Source organism: Malaclemys terrapin, chromosome 1 (genome assembly GCF_027887155.1).
Source record: "Malaclemys terrapin pileata isolate rMalTer1 chromosome 1, rMalTer1.hap1, whole genome shotgun sequence".
Classification (NCBI taxonomy): domain Eukaryota; kingdom Metazoa; phylum Chordata; order Testudines; family Emydidae; genus Malaclemys; species Malaclemys terrapin.
The window spans coordinates 295533000-295551263 of NC_071505.1; the positions used below are offsets into that span (position 1 = coordinate 295533000).

General features: G+C 44.9%; 1 protein-coding gene across 9 annotated transcripts in view; it reads left to right on the forward strand.

Moving 5' to 3' along the window:
• Positions 1-18264, forward strand: part of FNDC3A (fibronectin type III domain containing 3A) — a 185962-nt gene that overhangs the window by 148910 nt on the left and 18788 nt on the right. For all 9 annotated transcript variants that reach the window (XM_054014852.1, XM_054014842.1, XM_054014869.1 and 6 more), the window contains 5 exons: positions 7400-7518; positions 8765-8870; positions 9255-9430; positions 11092-11205; positions 15721-15870. In XM_054014852.1, the coding sequence (XP_053870827.1) occupies positions 7400-7518; positions 8765-8870; positions 9255-9430; positions 11092-11205; positions 15721-15870 (665 nt within the window). The remainder of the gene's footprint in view (positions 1-7399; positions 7519-8764; positions 8871-9254; positions 9431-11091; positions 11206-15720; positions 15871-18264) is intronic.

Consider the following 18264-nt stretch of genomic DNA (forward strand, 5'->3'; position numbering starts at 1 on the left):
GTCAGCACCGCAACCGACCCTATGGCCCCAAGGCCAGTGGCAGGCAGCAGCCTGGTACCCCTGGAACTGTTGGGGGTTTCCCCAGCCCTCGCAGACAGTCAGGACGGTGACGGGGGGCCTCAGATAGGCCATCAGCCTCAGCATCCCTCCCTCCACCAGACAGGACCCCCCAGGCCCATGAAGAGACAGGGGAACAGCCTGCTGGACCACCAGGCGACGTGGTGGGGGGACATGTGGCTCCCACAGCACCAGCTTTGTCCTAATCGCCGCTGGACAAAGCCATCACGGGTCCCCCTCACCCAGTTCCACAAGATGATGCTAAGGCTCATCAGGAACTATTGAAGAGAGTTGCCTCCAACCTGGGGCTTCAGACGGAAGAGCCATCGGACTCCCTATTTGACATCCTCTGCTCCACCACACCTGCTGGGGTGGCTTTGCCCCTACATGAACGGGTATCAAAAATTATTAATGCCCTGTGGCTAACCCCCTCCTCCCTGCCCCCCCATTTCAAAAAGGGCTGAACGTAAATACTTTGTGCCAGCTAAAGGCCACAAGTATCTCTACACCCATCTGGCCCCAAACTCTCTCTTAGTTGAGGCTGTTAATCAAAGGGAGAGGCAGGGGCAACCCGGGCCCAAGCCCAAAAATAAAGACGCAAAGAGATTGGATCTGTTTGGGCGAAAAATGTATTCGTCTTCCAGCCTTCAATTGAGAGTGACCAACCACCAAGCCCTCCTCGGCCATGACGATTACAACATGTGACAGGCCATGGCCAAGTTTGAGGTTTCGCTTCCTGAAGAGTCCAGAAAGGAATTCTGGGCAATCCTCGAGGAGGGCACGGCTGCATCCAGAGCGGCCCTCCGAGCAGCTTCAGATGCGGCAGACTCCGCGGCTCACACCATGGCCTCGGCCATCTCCATGTGGCCAGCATCCTGGCTACTCCTCTCTGGCCTGTTGACTGAGGCTCAGCAGTCTATGCGGGACCTCCCCTTCGATGGCCAGGCCCTGTTTGCGGAGCAGATGGACAGCAAGCTACCAGGGTTAAAAGACTCCCACACTACCTTGAAAATTCTAGGACTGTACGTCCCTGGTCCAGTCCGTAAGCAGTTCAAACCGCAGCCATCTCAGGGCCAAGGGAGCCAACCCCGGCGGGAGCCATCCCACAAAAAGAGCAGCGGCTACAAATGCCACCCAAGCCACCCGCCTCCACCCCTCCACCCAAGTGGGCTCGACACGTACTAAGCATGGGAGCAAGCGGGTATTTTGAGGGTGCACCCAAGGGCTACCTACCAGACTATACCGTGGATCTATCTTTCCCGCCTTTCTCCAATCACCTTTCTTTTTTCCTCCCGGCATGGACCACCATAACGTTGGACCACTGGGTCCTCAATACAGTGGCGCAGGATTATACCCTCCAGTTTCTTTCTACCCCCCTCTCCCACCCTCCTTCCCCATCCCTCTTCAGGGATGCCATTCACAAGAGTCTTCTCGTGCAAGAGGTAGAAGGGTTGCTGCAGCTGGGTACGGTGGAAGAGGTTCCTCACACGTACAGGAACAAGGGGTTCTATTCCCGGTATTTCTTAATCCCAAAGGCCAAGGGTGATCTACGGGCCATCCTGTGAGACCTCAACAAATACCTAAAGAAATTGAAGTTCTGCATGGTCTCCCTGGCCTCCACCATCCCCTCTCTGGATCCAAGAGACTGGTATGACCTCCTCAACTTGAAGGATGCATACTTTCATATAGCGATCTTAGAGGAGAGGAAGGTGATCAGGAACACTCAGCATGGATTCACCAAGGGCAAGTCATGCCTGACTAACCTAATTGCCTTCTGTGATGAGATAACTGGCTCTACGGATGAGGGGAAAGCAGTGAACGTGTTATTCCTTGACTTTAGCAAAGCTTTGATACGGTCTCCCACAGTATTCTTGCCGGCAAGTTAAAGAAGTATGGGCTGGATGAATGGACTATAAGGTGGACAGAAAGCTGGCTAGATCGTCAGGGTCAACAGATAGTGATCAACGGCTCCATGTCTAATTGGCAGCCGGTTTCAAGTGGAGTGCCCCAGGGGTTGGTCCTGGGGCCGATTTTGTTCAATATCTTCATTAATGATCTGGAGGATGGCGTGGACTGCACTCTCAGCAAGTTTGCAGATGACACTAAACTGGGAGGAGTGGTAGATACAGTGGAGGGTAGGGATAGGATACAAAGGCACCTAGACAAATTAGAGGATTGGGCCAAAAGAAATCTGATGAGGTTCAACAAGCACAAGTGCAGAGTCCCGCACTTAGGACGGAAGAATCCCATGCACTGCTACAGACTGGGGACCGAATGGCTAGGCAGCAGTTCTGCAGAAAAGGACCTAAGGGTTACAATGGACGAGAAGCTGGATATGAGTCGACAGTGTGCCCTTGTTGCCAAGAAGGCTAATGGCATTTTGAGCTGTATAAGTAGGGGCGTGGCCAGCAGATCGAGGGACGTGATCATTCCCCTCTATTTGACATTGGTGAGGCCTCATCTGGAGTACTGTGTCCAGTTTTGGGCCCCACACAACAAGAAGGATGTGGAAAAATTGGAAAGAGTCCAGCGGAGGGCAACAAAAATGATTAGGGGGCTGGAGCACATGACTTACGAGGAGAGGCTGAGGGAACTGGGATTATTTAGTCTAGAAGAGAAAATGAGGGGGGATTTGATAGCTGCTTTCAAGCCTGAAAGGGGGTTCCAAAGAGGATGGATCTAGACTGTTCTCAGTGGTACCAGATGACAGAACAAAGAGTAATGGTCTCAAGTTGCAGTGGGGGAGGTTTAGGTTGGATATTAGGAAAAACTTTTTCATTAGGAAAGTGGTGAAGCACTCAAATGGGTTAGCTAGGGAGGTGGAGGAATCTCCTTCCTTAGAGGTTTTCAGGTCAGGCTTGACAAAGCCCTAGCTGGGATGATTTAGTTGGGGATTGGTCCTACTTTGAGCAGGGGGTTGGACTAGATCACCTCCTTAGGTCCCTTCCAACCCTGATATTCTACGATTCTAAGGACACAGGCATTTCCTACGCTTCAGGGTGGGATTGGACCACTACCAGTTTGCGGTACTCCCTTTCGGCCTAGCGACAGCACGGAGGGAGTTTACCAAGTGCATGTCGGTAGTAGCAGCTTACCTCAGATGTCAGGGTATCCAGATCTACCTGTACCTCAACGACTAGCTGGTCAAAGGTCGATCCAGGTCCCAAGTCCAAAGAGATGTCATGGTGTTGCAGGCCACGTGCTGATTCCTGGACCTGCTGGTAAACAACAAAAAGTCAATGTTAGTTCCAGTATAGAGGATAGAGTTCATTGGAGCGGTTCTCAACTCCACCTGCACCAGAGTGTTTCTACCACAGGAAAGGTTCCGAGTGTTGGTGGACCTCATTGCAGACATCTCCGCATTCCCCCTGACCATGGCCAGGGTTTGTTTGTGCTTGCTGGGACACATGGCAGTACGTACATATGTCGTCTGCCATGCCAGGCTCCGGATGCAGCCCTTACAGCCTGGCTGGCGACCGTCTATTTCCAGTCCAGAGATCACCTGGAAAAAGTCATTACCATCCCACCAACGATACTTACCTCGCTGCAATGGTGGACTGACCCCAGGGCGGTCTTGGAAGGAGTTCCATTCGACAGCCCTTGTCACTCCATTGAGTTGATATTGGATGCCTCATACCTAGGCTGGGGAGCGCATCTCGGCAAACTCCAGACCCAGGACATGTGGTCCCCGGAGGAGATGATGTTGCACATAAATGTCAAAGAGCTCAGAGTGGTACGTTTGGCCTGCGGAGTCTTTCTGCTGCACCTGGCAGACAAGGTGGTGAGAGTGCTGACAGACAATACAGCCTCGATGTTCTACATCAACAGACAAGGGAGAGCATGCTCATCGGCTCTCTGTCAAGAGGCTCTCCGATTATGGGATTTCTGCATCAAGCACACGATCCACTTGAAGGCCTGTCGTCTCCCTGGTGTCAGGAACACACTGGCAGATCGCCTCAGCAGATCCTTTTTCTCTCACCACGAGTGGTCACTCCATCCGGAGGTAGCCCAGACACTCTTCCAGAGGTGGGGAACTCCCCAAGTGGACCTGTTTGCCCCGAGAATAACAGGAAAAGTCATTGCTTCTGTTCCCTACAGGGTCTGGGCAAGGACTTGCCTAGTGGGTGTCACCCAGGTGTAACCACATTTGAAATACAGATACATAGTCAATATTCACAACTTCAGATACAAAAATTATATATGTACACACATAGGATAATCATATTTAGCAAATCAACTTTTCCAATGACACCTTACATGACCCACCTTGTACAAAATGCATCACAATTATGCCATAATCATATCATAATAATATCACTATGATGAATAGGGGGTGTAGTGTCACACTTGGAACTTGTGCTGCAGCGAAATTTCGGTGGTGTTTAAGAGACATCCCACTGTGTCAATGCAGGCATCCACAGCCCATGAAACACATTGTTGAGGACTCCAAAATTACTCAACTTTCTGGAGGTCTTCGTGCCTTGAACATCATTTATAAAATATTGTGGCTTGACTCAACTGGATTTTGTACGCCAAATAGATAAGAAGTACCTTTGCCTGATATTTGTAAGACAGCAATGTGGAGGTCCATCCACACATTCACAAGACATTATGCCTTGGGCCAAGCCTCCACGACAGTGGTTCTACAAGCAGCCATACTACCTCCATTCTTGCACCCTCCTCCTCCTCTAGGAGTATTGCTTGTCAGTCACCCACAGTGGAATACACATAGGGACCAGCACTCAAAAAGAAAGGGCAGTTGTTTACCCTTTGTAACTAGAGTTCTTTGAGATGTGGGGTCCCTGTCTGTATTCCACTACCTGCCCTCCTTCTCCTCTGCTTCGGATCATCTCTGATTCACGGTCAGAAGAGGAACTGGAGAAGCATCTGTCCGCACCACCCTTTATACCATCAGCAAGGACACAAGGAGACTGAGGTTGCAGGCACAGACCAACGGACACTACTTGCTAGAATTCCTGGTCCTAGGTATATGGAGCACATGCGTACCCACAGTGGAATACAGATTGGGACCACACATCTCATAGACTTTAAGGCCAGAAAAGAGCATCATGATAATCTAGTCTGACCTCCTGTGCATTGCAGGCCACAGAACCTCACCCACCCACTCCTGTAATAGACTCATAACCTCTGGGTAAGTTACTGAAGTACTCAAATCATGATTTAAAGACTTCAAGTTACAGAGAATCCACCATTTACACTAGTTTAAACCTGCAAGTGACCCATGCACCATGCTGCAGAGGAGGGCAAAAAAAACCCAGGGGGGAAATCTGGCAATCTGCCCTGTGGGAAAATTCCTTCCTGACCCCAAATATGGCAAACAGTTAGAGCCTGAGCATGTGAACAAGACACACCAGCCAGGCACCTAGGAAAGAATTCTCTGGTAACTAAGAGCCCTCCTCATCTAGTGTCTCATCACCTGTCACTGGAGGTATTTGCTGCTAGCAGTTGCAGATCAGTCACATGCCATTGTAGGCAGTCTCATCATACCATCCCCTCCATAAACGTATCAAGCTTAGGTTTTTTGCCCCCACTGCTTCCCATTGAAGGCTGTTCTAGAACTTCACTCCTCTGATGGTTAGAAACCTTCGTCTAATTTCAAGCCTAAACTTGTTGATGGCAGTTTATATCCATTTGTTCTTGATCTCCCTCCCTGGTATTTATCCCTCTGGTGTATTTATAGAGAGCAATCATATCTCTCTTCAGCCTTCTATTGGTTAGGCTAAACAAGCCAAGCTCTTTGAGTTTCCTCTCATAAGATAGGTTTTCCATTCCTTGGATCATCCTAGTAGCCCTTCTCTACACCTGTTCCAGTTTGAATTCATCTTTCTTAAACATGGGAGACCAGAATTGCACACGGTATTCCAGATAAAGTCTCACCAGTGCCTCATATAATAGTATAAACAATCCCCTGACCCTAGTAGAAATACCATACCCTTAGGCATCATCCTAGGACTACATCAGCCTTTTTTTACAGCTATATCACATTAGCAGCTCATAGTCATCCTGTGATCCACCAGTACACCCCAGGTCTATGTCCTCCTCTGTCACTTCCAACTGATACATCCCTAGCTTATAGCAAAAATTCTTGTTGTTAGTCCCTAAGTGCGTGACCTTGCATTTTGCAATATTAAGTTTCATCCCATTTCTATTACTCCAGTTTTCAAGGTAGTCCAGATCTTCTTGTATGATATTCTGGTCCTCTTCCATATTGGCAATACCTCCCAACTTTGGTGTCATCTGCAAATTTTATTAGCACCCTTCCACCTTTTGTGCCAAGGTCCATAAGAAAAATAAGATAGATCCCAAAACCAATCCCTGAGGAACTCCACTTAATAACCTCCCTCCAGCCTGACAGTTCAACTTTCAATATGACCTGTTGTAGTCTCACCTTTAACCAGTTCCTTCTCCACCTTTTAATTCTCATATTAATCCCCATCTTCTCCAATTTAATTAATAATTTCCCATGTGGAACTGTATCAAATGCCTTACTGAAATCCAGGTAGATTAGACCTACTGCATTTTCTTTGTCTAAAAAAGCAGTTATATTCTCAAAGAAGGAGATTAGGTTGGTCTGGCACAATTTAATTTTTGTAAAACAATGTTATATTTTATCGCAATTACCGTTTATCTCTATGTCCTTAACTACTTTCTCTTTCAAAATTTGTTCCAAGACCTTGCATACAATTAGGTTAAACTAACAGGCCTGTAGTTTCCCAGATGGTCTTTTTTCCCTTTCTTAAAAATAGGAACTATGTTAGCAATTCTCCAGTCATAGAGTACAACCCCTGAGTTTACAGATTCATAAAAAATCTCAAAGAACTCCAGTTACAAAGGGTAGGTAACTTCCTTTTCTCTCAGGTGCTGCAAGCCCCTTCCTACTGCTCAGGAATCAGGCTGGCTTTATCAGACTTCAATTTTAGGAAGTATAGACTTGCTGTGTAAAATGAATATATATGATTTAATTAAAGTATCTTTTCCATGGGCTCGTCTATTATTTTTCTTCCATCTATTTAGTTATAACATTATTACTAGACCAGTAAGCACATTTAAACTGCTTTATTAAATACAAATTATACATCTTAGTTAATGGGTATGCCAGATAAGGGAGATATTTCACTTCAGCAAATCTACACAAATTTGTCTAGGAAACTATCGTCATGAGATAATTAAATCATTTCCAGGAAATTCAAAGCAAGCTTTGAATTTGTCAGACAAATGGCACACACGTTTGCTTAGTGAAATTAGGATACGTGCTATGTCTGATACCAAAATGCTGAAAATTGCACCTTGGTTCATTGCACACTAATTCTTAACCTTTCAGGAAACAACTGGGACGTAATATACAGTGGAGCTGCTAGGGAACATTTGTGTGATCGACTACATCCAGGCTGCTCTTATCGCTTACGTGTATACTGTACTGGGGAAGGAGGGCAGAGTGCGGTAATATTGTCTGATATTTTATATATAAATGTGACACTTGTGGAAAACCTCTTTAGCTTTAAGAAAGTCTGATGGTCAAGCTAGGAACATTGAATGTTGTAGAATAATCATACAACCAATATGTAATACAGTATCTATAATTGGGGACTCAAGAAATTTTCAGAAAATTTTGCCCAAAGTTTAGAGTTTCTGCTCCCATTTCTTAGAGAAATAAAATGTGAACATTTCTCTGTACAAATGTTTTACTTAATCCAGCTGCTATTCAAATTTACAGAAAACATGACAATATAATTGCCCTACTTTTCTGATGTGATTTATTGGAAATAATAAAACTTCCTTAAAGCAGCATCTGTTTAACTCAGCACAGCAATGTAAATATTCATTTCTCCAAGAGCCAAATCATCATTCTAGCACCCAGTCTAAATAGCTGGGCTGAATACATGTGAAGGTGGGGCACGGAATGAATGTTTTCTCAGGCCACAGAATAGTGCGCTGCAGTCACCTCTGATCCCTGTGCAACAGTGTGCATTGGCAGATCGGCACAACCTCTGATCCTCTAGCCTGCCCTTGCCTGAGCATATGCAGGGAACCCTTATGGAATGGAACTCCGTGCTACACAAGGGGTATGCTGTGCATTCCTGTGCACATCTCCAAATTGGAGGTGGATATTTACTGCATATTTAATTATAAAAAGCAGTGCAAAAGTGGACAATTCAACTTTGCTATCAAAAAAAAGCATTGCTACTTTTTGGTTACAATTTTTACTTATCTTCTCTCTCAGGCCTTGTTTACAGCAAAACCTATACCGGGATAGTTAAAGTGGTACAACCTCTAGTATGGACACAATTATATCCCTATAAACATGCTTATACTGATACAGCTTATTCCCCTATGGGATGGGGAATAAGTTATACTTGTGCAAGGCACCTTTATACTGGCATACCTGTATTTACACTAGGTTTGTACCAGTATAACTATATCAATAAAAAAATCACATCCCTAATTGACATAGTTACAGCAGTGCAAAAATTGTATGCAGTTCCTACTGTCCCTGGTTATTGATCTCTTTTTATAAATCTTCTCCTAAACTGGGATCTGATGGAAATATTTATCAATATTTTACCTCACTGATTTTTATGACATTTATTATATTTATTTGGAGTTCAAAGTATTCTCATTTTCTTTATGAAGTAAGGTCAAAATGCATCCGATTATATTACGGCTTTTGTCAATTTTTCCTTTACAGGCATCTGATTCTTTATTGGTGCAGACACCAGCAGTGCTTCCTGGTCCAGGCCAACCTCCCAGACTACAGGGTAGACCAAGAGCAAAAGAAATTCAGCTGAAATGGGGTAATCGTTATTGCGACTATCATCTGAGGCTAAGTCTATGCTAGGAGGGCTTTACCAATGTCGGTATATCAGTATAGTATGCCAGCCAAGTTCTCCAAGTGTGGATGCAGCTATATCAACAAAGCTGTGTTTTGTACTAGTATAGTAAAACCACCCCCCACGAGTAAAACAAGCTGTAGAGGTAAAAGTACAGCTTTGCCAGTATAGCTGCATCTACACTAATGACTTCTGTCAGCACAACTGTGTCAGTCAGAGATCACAACTTTTCACACCCCTGACTGACATAACAAAGCTGGCAGAAGTCTATAGTGTAGATATAGCCTGAGAAATCAAAATGTGCTGATATATTTTTAAAACCATATAATCCTTTTCCCTGTTTTTTAGGACCACCTCAAGCAGATGGTGGATCACCTATTACCTGTTATGGTCTGGAAATGTCTTCTGTGGAAACAGATGAACACAGAGAGGTTTACCAAGGCTCTGATGTTGAATGCACCGTAAGCAACCTTCTTCCTGGAAAGACATACAGCTTTAGGCTGCGAGCAGCTAACAAAGCTGGGGTAAGGAGGCCGTCTGAAATCCAACGAGTTACATAGAGTGCAATCATTTTTATGCATGTTGTTGTTTTCAAAAATTTTAGATATTAAGTTTTGTCATGCAGATTCTTAATGTAGATTTAATTGGTTCAGATGATTTACAGCAGCACTGTAGTACCCAACAGTTAAAGACCAATTTGAATAAACCTGGGTTGTTTGGATGAAGGAAAGAGAAAGCATCTAATTACTACTTAAATCTAAGTTTCAGAGTAACAGCCGTGTTAGTCTGTATCCGCAAAAAGAAGAACAGGAGTACTTGTGGCACCTTAGAGACTAACAAATTTATTAGAGCATAAGCTTTCGTGGACTGCATCCGAAGAAGTGGGCTGTAGTCCACGAAAGCTTATGCTCTAATAAATTTGTTAGTCTCTAAGGTGCCACAAGTACTCCTGTTCTTCTTTTTACTTAAATCTAAATGATACTGTTGATCATATAACATTGATTCAAAGCACTGTACAAACTTTAATAAATTATCATAACATCCTGTGAAGTAAGTAGGTAAATGATTTTATATACACCTCTACCCCGATATAACGCGACCCGATATAACACGAATTCGGATATAACGCGGTAAAGCAGTGCTCCCGGGGGGCGGGGCTGCGCGCTCCAGCGGATCAAAGCAAGTTCAATATAACGCGGTTTCACCTATAACGTGGTAAGATTTTTTGGCTCCCGAGGACAGCATTATATCGGGGTAGAGGTGTACTGTAGTTTTGCACATTGATTGTTGTGTGTGCATTCCACAGCTGAAGGCTTTCTGGAGCATAGCAACTAGCATTTTCTTACTTTTTTTCCTGTGTTTTTTATCTATTAGTGTGTACTTCACAAAGTGTAAGAAAATGTTCTCTGGTTCCTTATATTTTGAACATTAACCTTACATTAACTGCTTTAAAATCAACCATTGCTTTAAAATATTTGATTTTATTAAATAGCCAATACCCTAATTTAATAGTAAAATGAGTGGGCATCTCAGTTCAGTTAAGTATCAGAGGGGTAGCCGTGTTAGTCTGGATCTGTAAAAAGCAACAAAGAGTCCTGTGGCACCTTATAAACTAACAGACGTATTGACCCACGAAAGCTTATGCTCCAATACGTCTGTTAGTCTATAAGGTGCCACAGGACTCTTTGTTTCAGTTCAGTTCATGAACAGGAGTCACAGAAACCTTTATTACGATTGTCACTAGTTGTCAATGTTGGCAGAGAAGCGGAATGCTGAATTACTTTCTAACATCCAGAGGAAGAATTATAGTTGTAGCCTATTATTTGGAGTCTTCTGTTTCATTTAGATTTAAATAAATACACAGTTGTACAGTATTCTCTGTTACAGGTTAGCTGTCATATGTAACCTGGCAACTGTGACTTACAGAGTCATGTGCTCTTCTGAGTTAGAGTGTAAATTGTCATGTTTATTCTCACTACATCTCCAAAAGAGGAAGAATAATATAGTAGTTCTGAAGAATGCTCAAACAGTGAAATGAACCCTGAAGTCATGACAAGTCATCTTGCAAATTACAGTCACACAATATTTGATGCTGACTGTCAAACACTAATAGTATATACAGCTACTGTGGGCAAAACTTCTATTTAAAAACATGGTAATAATTATGTCAACCTATTTTTAATAGTTTGGACCCTATTCAGAGAAATGTGAAATTACTACAGCCCCTGGACCACCGGATCAGTGCAAACCCCCTCAAGTGACATGTAGATCGGCAACATGTGCACAGGTGTATTGGGAGGTAGGAATATTTTAGGCTTATTTTATGTCTTACGATAGTTACCTTTTATATTCTTTTGTCAATTTTAAAAAGCCTAAACTGTAGCTAAGACAACATTTTAAAAAAACCAAAACAGAAACAAGCTGCCTGATTATGGGTTATCTTTACATTGAAACTTAAACATAAAATTTGAAAGTCCTCAAAGCATTATTTGCCATTTCCTTTATACAATATTTGTAGCTAAATGATCTACACATATTCAAACTTCGACACACAATATCCTCTTGTTCCTTTGTTTTTATTACGGGTTTTTCCAATAATGCTACACTGTGAGTATGAATTTGATGCAGATTCTTTTTAATTTTTTTAAGACCATTTGTTTCTTCCTTTGCAGAAAACCCAGATAGCCACACAATACAAATGATGGCTTTACACTCACCACTTTTCTAAGCTGATTTGTACTTTATATCATCACATCAGTAATAATGTAGCAAAGGGTCTATCTGTTAACCTCCCAGTTTTCAGGTGTGTGATTTTTAGTAAGCAAAATAAATCTCATCAAGACTAAATCTGAAAAAGATTGTCACTGAAGGGTGGGGAAGAACTCTTAACTTTTAAAAAATGTGCTTACTATGGGATGGGGATTTAGCATTGTAGATGAATGCAAAAAGGCTGAAGACTTTTCAGATGCATTTTTGCATCTATAAAATGTTCACTTTTAAAAAGAAAAAAAAATAAAATACTTTTGCACAAGCCCACATGGAAAGTTCATATTATGTAACGTGGTCTCAGTGAGCATAAATAACAAACAAATTAAGTGTTGGATGGAATCCCACATTACAGGAGAAAGCTGGTAGAAACCTTTATATTTAGGCTGCCTAACACTTTTCATGAAAAAGAGTCTTGAAACTTTTTTTAAAAAGAATCTGTAATACTTTCATTGTTTGCAACAGGACTTTAAAATTCAGCAGGACGAAAGTCTTGGGGCCAGAGAATCACCATTCTCTTCTGTCATTTGCATTGTCAGCAAAATTTTGGCAGCATATCAAAATAATAACTGCATAAGAACATTGTAATCTAAGATGCCCACACTGCACTGGGAACAATGCAGCAGCAGCATGTTGCCCTGTGGACTCAGGGAGCAGGCATCCTCCTCCAGAGACGGTACCCCCCGTCTCTGACAATCTTTGCTGGACCTAGGGCATGGCCCCAGTGGCTTATGTCCTCTCTGGGGGTACCACATGGGGAATGAGCTCCTCACATGTCATGGGAGAGGAGGGGAGGAAAGAGCCAGACTGACCATCCCTGAACCCAGCATGTGGCCTCCTTCCTACTTCCACACCTCCAGGGATAATGGCCTTCTATTGCATCCTAGCATACTAAAGGAGTTGGCGAATGTGATTGCAGAGCCATTGGCCATTATCTTTCAAAACTGATGGCAATTGGGTGAAGTCCCAGATGACTGGAAAAAGGCTAATGTAGTGTCCATCTTTAAAAAAGGGAAGAAGAAGGATCCGGGGAACTACAAGCCAGTCAGCCTCCCCTCAGTCCCTGGAAAAATCATGGAGCAGGTCCTCAAGGAATCAATTTTGAAGCGCTTAGAGGAGAGGAAAGTGATCAGGAACAGTCAGCATGGATTCACCAAGGGGAAGTCATGCCTGACTAACCTAATTGCCTTTTATGATGAGATAACTGGATCTGTGGATGAGGGGAAAGCAGTGGATGTGTTATTCCTTGACTTTAGCAAAGCTTTTGACACGGTCTCCCACAGTATTCTTGCCAGCAAGTTAAAGAAATATGGGCTGGATGAATGGACTATAAGGTGGATAGAAAGCTGGCTAGATCATCAGGCTCAACGGGTAGTGATCAATGGCTCCATGTCTAGTTGGCAGCCGGTATCAAGCGGAGTGCCCCAAAGGTCGGTCCTGGGGCCGGTTTTGTTCAATATCTTCATTAATGATCTGGAGGATGGTGTGGATTGCACCCTCAGCAAGTTTGCAGATGACACTAAACTGGGAGGAGTGGTAGATACGCTGGAAGGTAGGGATAGGATAAAGAGGGACCTCGACAAATTAGAGGATTGGGCCAAAAGAAATATGAAGTGGTTCAACAAGGACAAGTGCAGAGTCCTGCACTTAGGACGGAAGAATCCCATACACTGCTACAGACTAGGGACCGAGTGGCTAGGCAGCAGTTCTGCAGAAAAGGATATAGGGGTTATAGTGGATGAGAAGCTGGATATGAGTCAACAGTGTGCCCTTGTTCCCAGGAAGGCTAACGGCATTTTGGGCTGTATAAGTAGGAGCATTGCCAGCAGATCGAGGGACGTAATCATTCCCCTCTATTCGGCATTGGTGAGGCCTCATCTGGAGTACTGTATCCAGTTTTGGGCCCCACACTACAAGAAGGATGTGAAAAAATTGGAAAGAGTCCAGAGGAGGGCAACAAAAATGATTAGGGGGCTGGAGCACATGACTTATGAGGAGAGGCTGAGGGAACTGGGATTGTTTAGTCTGCAGAAGAGAAGAATGAGGGGGATTTGATAGCTGCTTTCAACTACCTGAAAGGGGGTTCCAAAGAGGATGGATCGAGACTGTTCTCAGTGGTAGCAGATGACAGAACAAGGAGCAATGGTCTCAAGTTGCAGTGGGGGAGGTTTAGGTTGGATATTAGGAAAAACTTTTTCACTGGGAAAGTGGTGAAGCACTCAGATGGGTTACCTAGGGAGGTGGTGGAATCTCCTTCCTTAGAGGTTTTTAAGGTCAGGCTTGACAAAGCCCTGGCTAGGATGATTTAGTTGGGGATTGGTCCTGCTTTGAGCAGGGGGTTGGACTAAATGATCTCCTGAGGTCCCTTCCAACCTTGATATTCTATGATTCTGCTAACAGCTAATGTCATTAATTCTTCTTCAAGTGCTTGCTCATGTCAATTCCATTCTAGGTGTGCACGTCCTTGGGTGCGATCGTCAGAGATTTTTGCCTTAGCGGTATCCATAGAGTAGGCAGTGGTGCCCCCTTGAGTGTCGCACTCATGCGCCTGTATATCAGGCGCCGCTGGCCCTACGCCCTCTCAGTTCCTTCTTACCGCTGTGAATGCCTCACAGGAGAACTCTGTTCTATCCCTGCTTCTGCCCAGTCTTCCTATATGATTTCAAACAAGTCATTTAAACCAACATTTTAATTGTGTGTTCCTCATTTATTGGTGCCCAACTTAAGATACCTGCAAACTGAGACACAGAAGTGCTGAGCGTTCACAAATGCAACCAATGCTATTGGGAGTTGTGGATGCTCAGCCCCTCTAGCAGTAAGGTAATTTGGTATGCAGGACTGTGCATAGCACTGGGAATCAGGAGGTCCTGAGTTTTAATCCTGGCCCTGCCACTGAATCACTGTGTGGCCTCAGCCAAGTCTCTTTGCCTTGATTTTCCCATTTATAAAATGGGAAAAATAATTCTGTCATCTTGTAGTTGAGATAAATTAATTAATGTCTGTGCAACACAGATACAATTATAAGTACCATGATCAAAAATACCATGAGAAAAATAATTCTGTGTTGCTCATAGGCTTTGAACACTGTGGAGTAAGTAAGGCATGGAGCCACCAATTGAAAAATGAGAATAAAAATATTTGGACAGCCGCCTCATTCCTTGATTGTCCATTCTGTGGCCTGAACAAGGCAGGGGTCCTCTGGAAACAGTAGTATATAATTATATATTTAAATACTGTATCGTGATGCATACACACAAGGGAGCAGAATTAAAATGTACATAGCCAACTTAGTTTCTGGTGCATCCTAACTTTCTAGTGTTTGACTTTGCAACCTAAATGTGTTTTAACAATTTTAATGTCATCTATAAATAGTCCAGAATATGCCACAATTTATTGTAAATTACAGAAGAGAAAGATTTCTGCCAATCATAGCACAGGACATCAAACACTATTCTCTCAAATGTTGTTTATGTTCAATCACATTCCTTTTTCATATAGTCCACTTCTTAAACTAATGATTTTTTTAAAAAACTGCCCTGGAGCAATGATTCATAATAGCATATCCTCAGTGAGAAGCAGTATCTTAGACTGGTAAGTCCTCCATGAAAGAAGAGAATAATTTTTATTTCATTATTTGTAATCTAGTTCTTTAAGAGAAATCACTTTGAAGTATATCCACATTTAATAGATTTTATGATTATCGCTTAGTGTCACTTCAGTATTTAAGCAACTGAAAAAGCAGTTACTGCTCCACATATAATACTCTGCCACCATGAACATTATCCATTAGTATTTTAATGTGCTCAAGACCAATAAAATAATGCAGTGTTTTGCTTGTACTATAATAAATTGGAGATTGCTGAAGCTACCATAGGGTGACTTTCCTGTGGAAATGCAGTTTCTACAGCTTTCTGGCTTACTTTTATGGCTTCAAATGTTACATTCATTATCTTACTGTTTTATAGAGAAAGTAGTCAAGATTTGGTGAGTTTGGTCTGATTTTCAGACAATGAATTTAAGTCCTAATTATTTTCTGTTAACTTTAAAGGTCCCAGTAAATAATGGAGCTGACATCACAGAATACCGTTTGGAGTGGGGCAGTGTGGAAGGATGCATGCAGATCTGTTACTGTGGGACTGGACTCAATTATGAAATGAAAGGACTTTTGCCTGCAACTATATATTACTGCAGGGTTCAGGTAAAGAGGAAGACTTACTGTTGGTATCCTGCTATTCACAGATCTCTGTGTTTCCATGAATATTTATTTTACTTTCTCAGGGAAGGAGAACATCAAGGTGGAACAGAGAGAAACGTTCCCTCTCTCCAGATGATGTCATGGTATCCTCTCGCACTGAGGATACCTCTCTGGGGAAGGGAATCCCAGTTATTAGGAAGAGACAAGTAATAGTAATGGGGGATTCGATCATTAGAAATATAGAGATGGGTTTGTGATGGTGAATTGCCTGCCAGGTGTGAATGTTGCAGATCTCTCAAGACATCTAGACAGATTTATGTGCAGTGCTGAGGAGAGCCAGTGGTCGTGGTACATGTAGGTACCAATGACATAGGGAAAGGTAGCAAAGAGGTCCTGGCGCCGACAGCCCAGGAGACAGCACCGTTGACTTCGGCCCCACAGGGGGAGCCGTTGAGTCTGGTACCTCTGGTCTCTTCTGATCAAGAATGCCGGGTGGAGGACATAGAACTTCCATCTAACCGGGATACCTTTGAGGCCGCTTGGAACTTAATTACCACGACAGCTTCTTGGTCCCTAGCCAGTCGGGATAAGGTCCCCGGTGCCGCAGCGCGGGGTATCTTCTAGGGGCAAGCTGTCAATGATGAGGAGATCACCATCCCCCAGGCTTCGATCCCCATGCCACCACTCCCCACGACGGTCCCCGTCTCAGTCTTCGAGGCACCGATCACCGCTGACAACACGGCACCTGTCCCCTGCACCGGACGGATGACACCGCTCTCAGTCGCAGTGCTGCTCTACATTCCAGCACCGCTTTCCATCCTGGCACCGCTCATCATGGCACCATTTCCCATCTCCCCATCGCAGCACCGCTCCCCAGCACCGTACTCACGGCATCAATCCCCAGCACCGCTCCGCTCAGCACCGCTGTGGCCTTCGCACTCCAGGTCCACATTGTCGGAGGCAGAGTCCCACTATTCGCGGCACAGCTGGCGCAGGTTGGGTCGTCACAAGCAAGACATGAGTGCAGTGCCATAGCATGTGCAGTGGCAGGGGCCCTTTTGGACTCTGTGGGCCCACCACCAGACCCAGGACACTCATTCCAGGGGCCCTCACTCAATGGTATCGGAACCACGAATGCCCCCGGCAGCCGCGGGTTGTCTCACCCCTCGAGGCTCCGAGACTACATCGGTGCGGGCTGCACAGCCACCTCCCAATCCCGTGCCCACCACCAGCACCGAACCTGCAGTCATTGCCTGTCACCAAACAGGACATCTCCAGGGCTCCAGATGGCCAGGAGGGCCCTTTGTCCCCCTGGCATCGTCTTCGTCCTCCCCGGAAAAAGCAGTAGTGGGGTCTTCCTCCTCTGGGCCGCCCCCAATCGACAGTCAGGCACACCGGGACCTGCTGTGCAGAGTGGCTCACAACATGGGGCTGCAAGCCAAGGAGGTTGTCAAGCCAGAGGACCTGAGGGTGGACATTCTGGCTCTGGAGGGCCCATCGAGGGTGGCTTTGCCCCTCATTAAAACAATTCAGGCTAACACCAAAACCCTGCCTCCATTCCCCCGACTGCAAAGGGAGTGGAAAGAAAGTACTTCGTCCCCTCTAAGGGGTACGAGTACTTGTATACACACCCGCAGCCCTGCTCGTTGATGGTGGCTGCGGTAAACGAGCATGAAAGGCAGGGGCAGCAGGGTCCAAACCCAAAGTCTAAGGATTCTAAAAAGCTGGACCTATTCGGCCGGAAGGTCTACTGGATCGGGGGGCTCCAGCTCAGGATTGCCAACCAGCAGGCAATCCTGAGTAGGCACAACTTTAACTCCTGGAGCTCCATGTTAAAGTTCAAGGAGTTACTACCCAGGGAGTCCATGGAAGAGTTTGGGGCCATAATGAACGAGGGCAAGGCAGCGGCATGGACCTTGTTGCAAGCCTCACTGGATGCTGCAGACATGAGAAGCAGCTCATGGTGGCTGGGCTTCCCCCGGAAGTGCAACAAACTCTGCAGGACTTGCCATTTGATGGCATAGGCCTCTTTGTGGAGCAAACAGACTCCAGGCTTCACAGCCTAAAAGATTCTCAGGCAATGATGAAATCGCTGGGCATGCATACACCAGCCACCCAGCGCAAACATTTTAAGCCCCAACCCCAGCAGCATTTCTACCCTCCCCAGCCTAGGCAGGACTTCTCGAGGAAGCGTGGCAAGAATGGCAGGCGCAAGCCTTCCCAGCCCCCGCCTAGCCTAGGCCAAGGCCAAGCGCAGTCTTCATCAGGCGCTAAACAGGCCTTATGAAGGTGCGCCCGAGGACAGCATACCAGTCAATGGACCAGATCCTCATCCCTTTTTCCTGAACCATCTGTCCCACTTTTACCGTGCTTGGTCACAAATAACATCAGACCGCT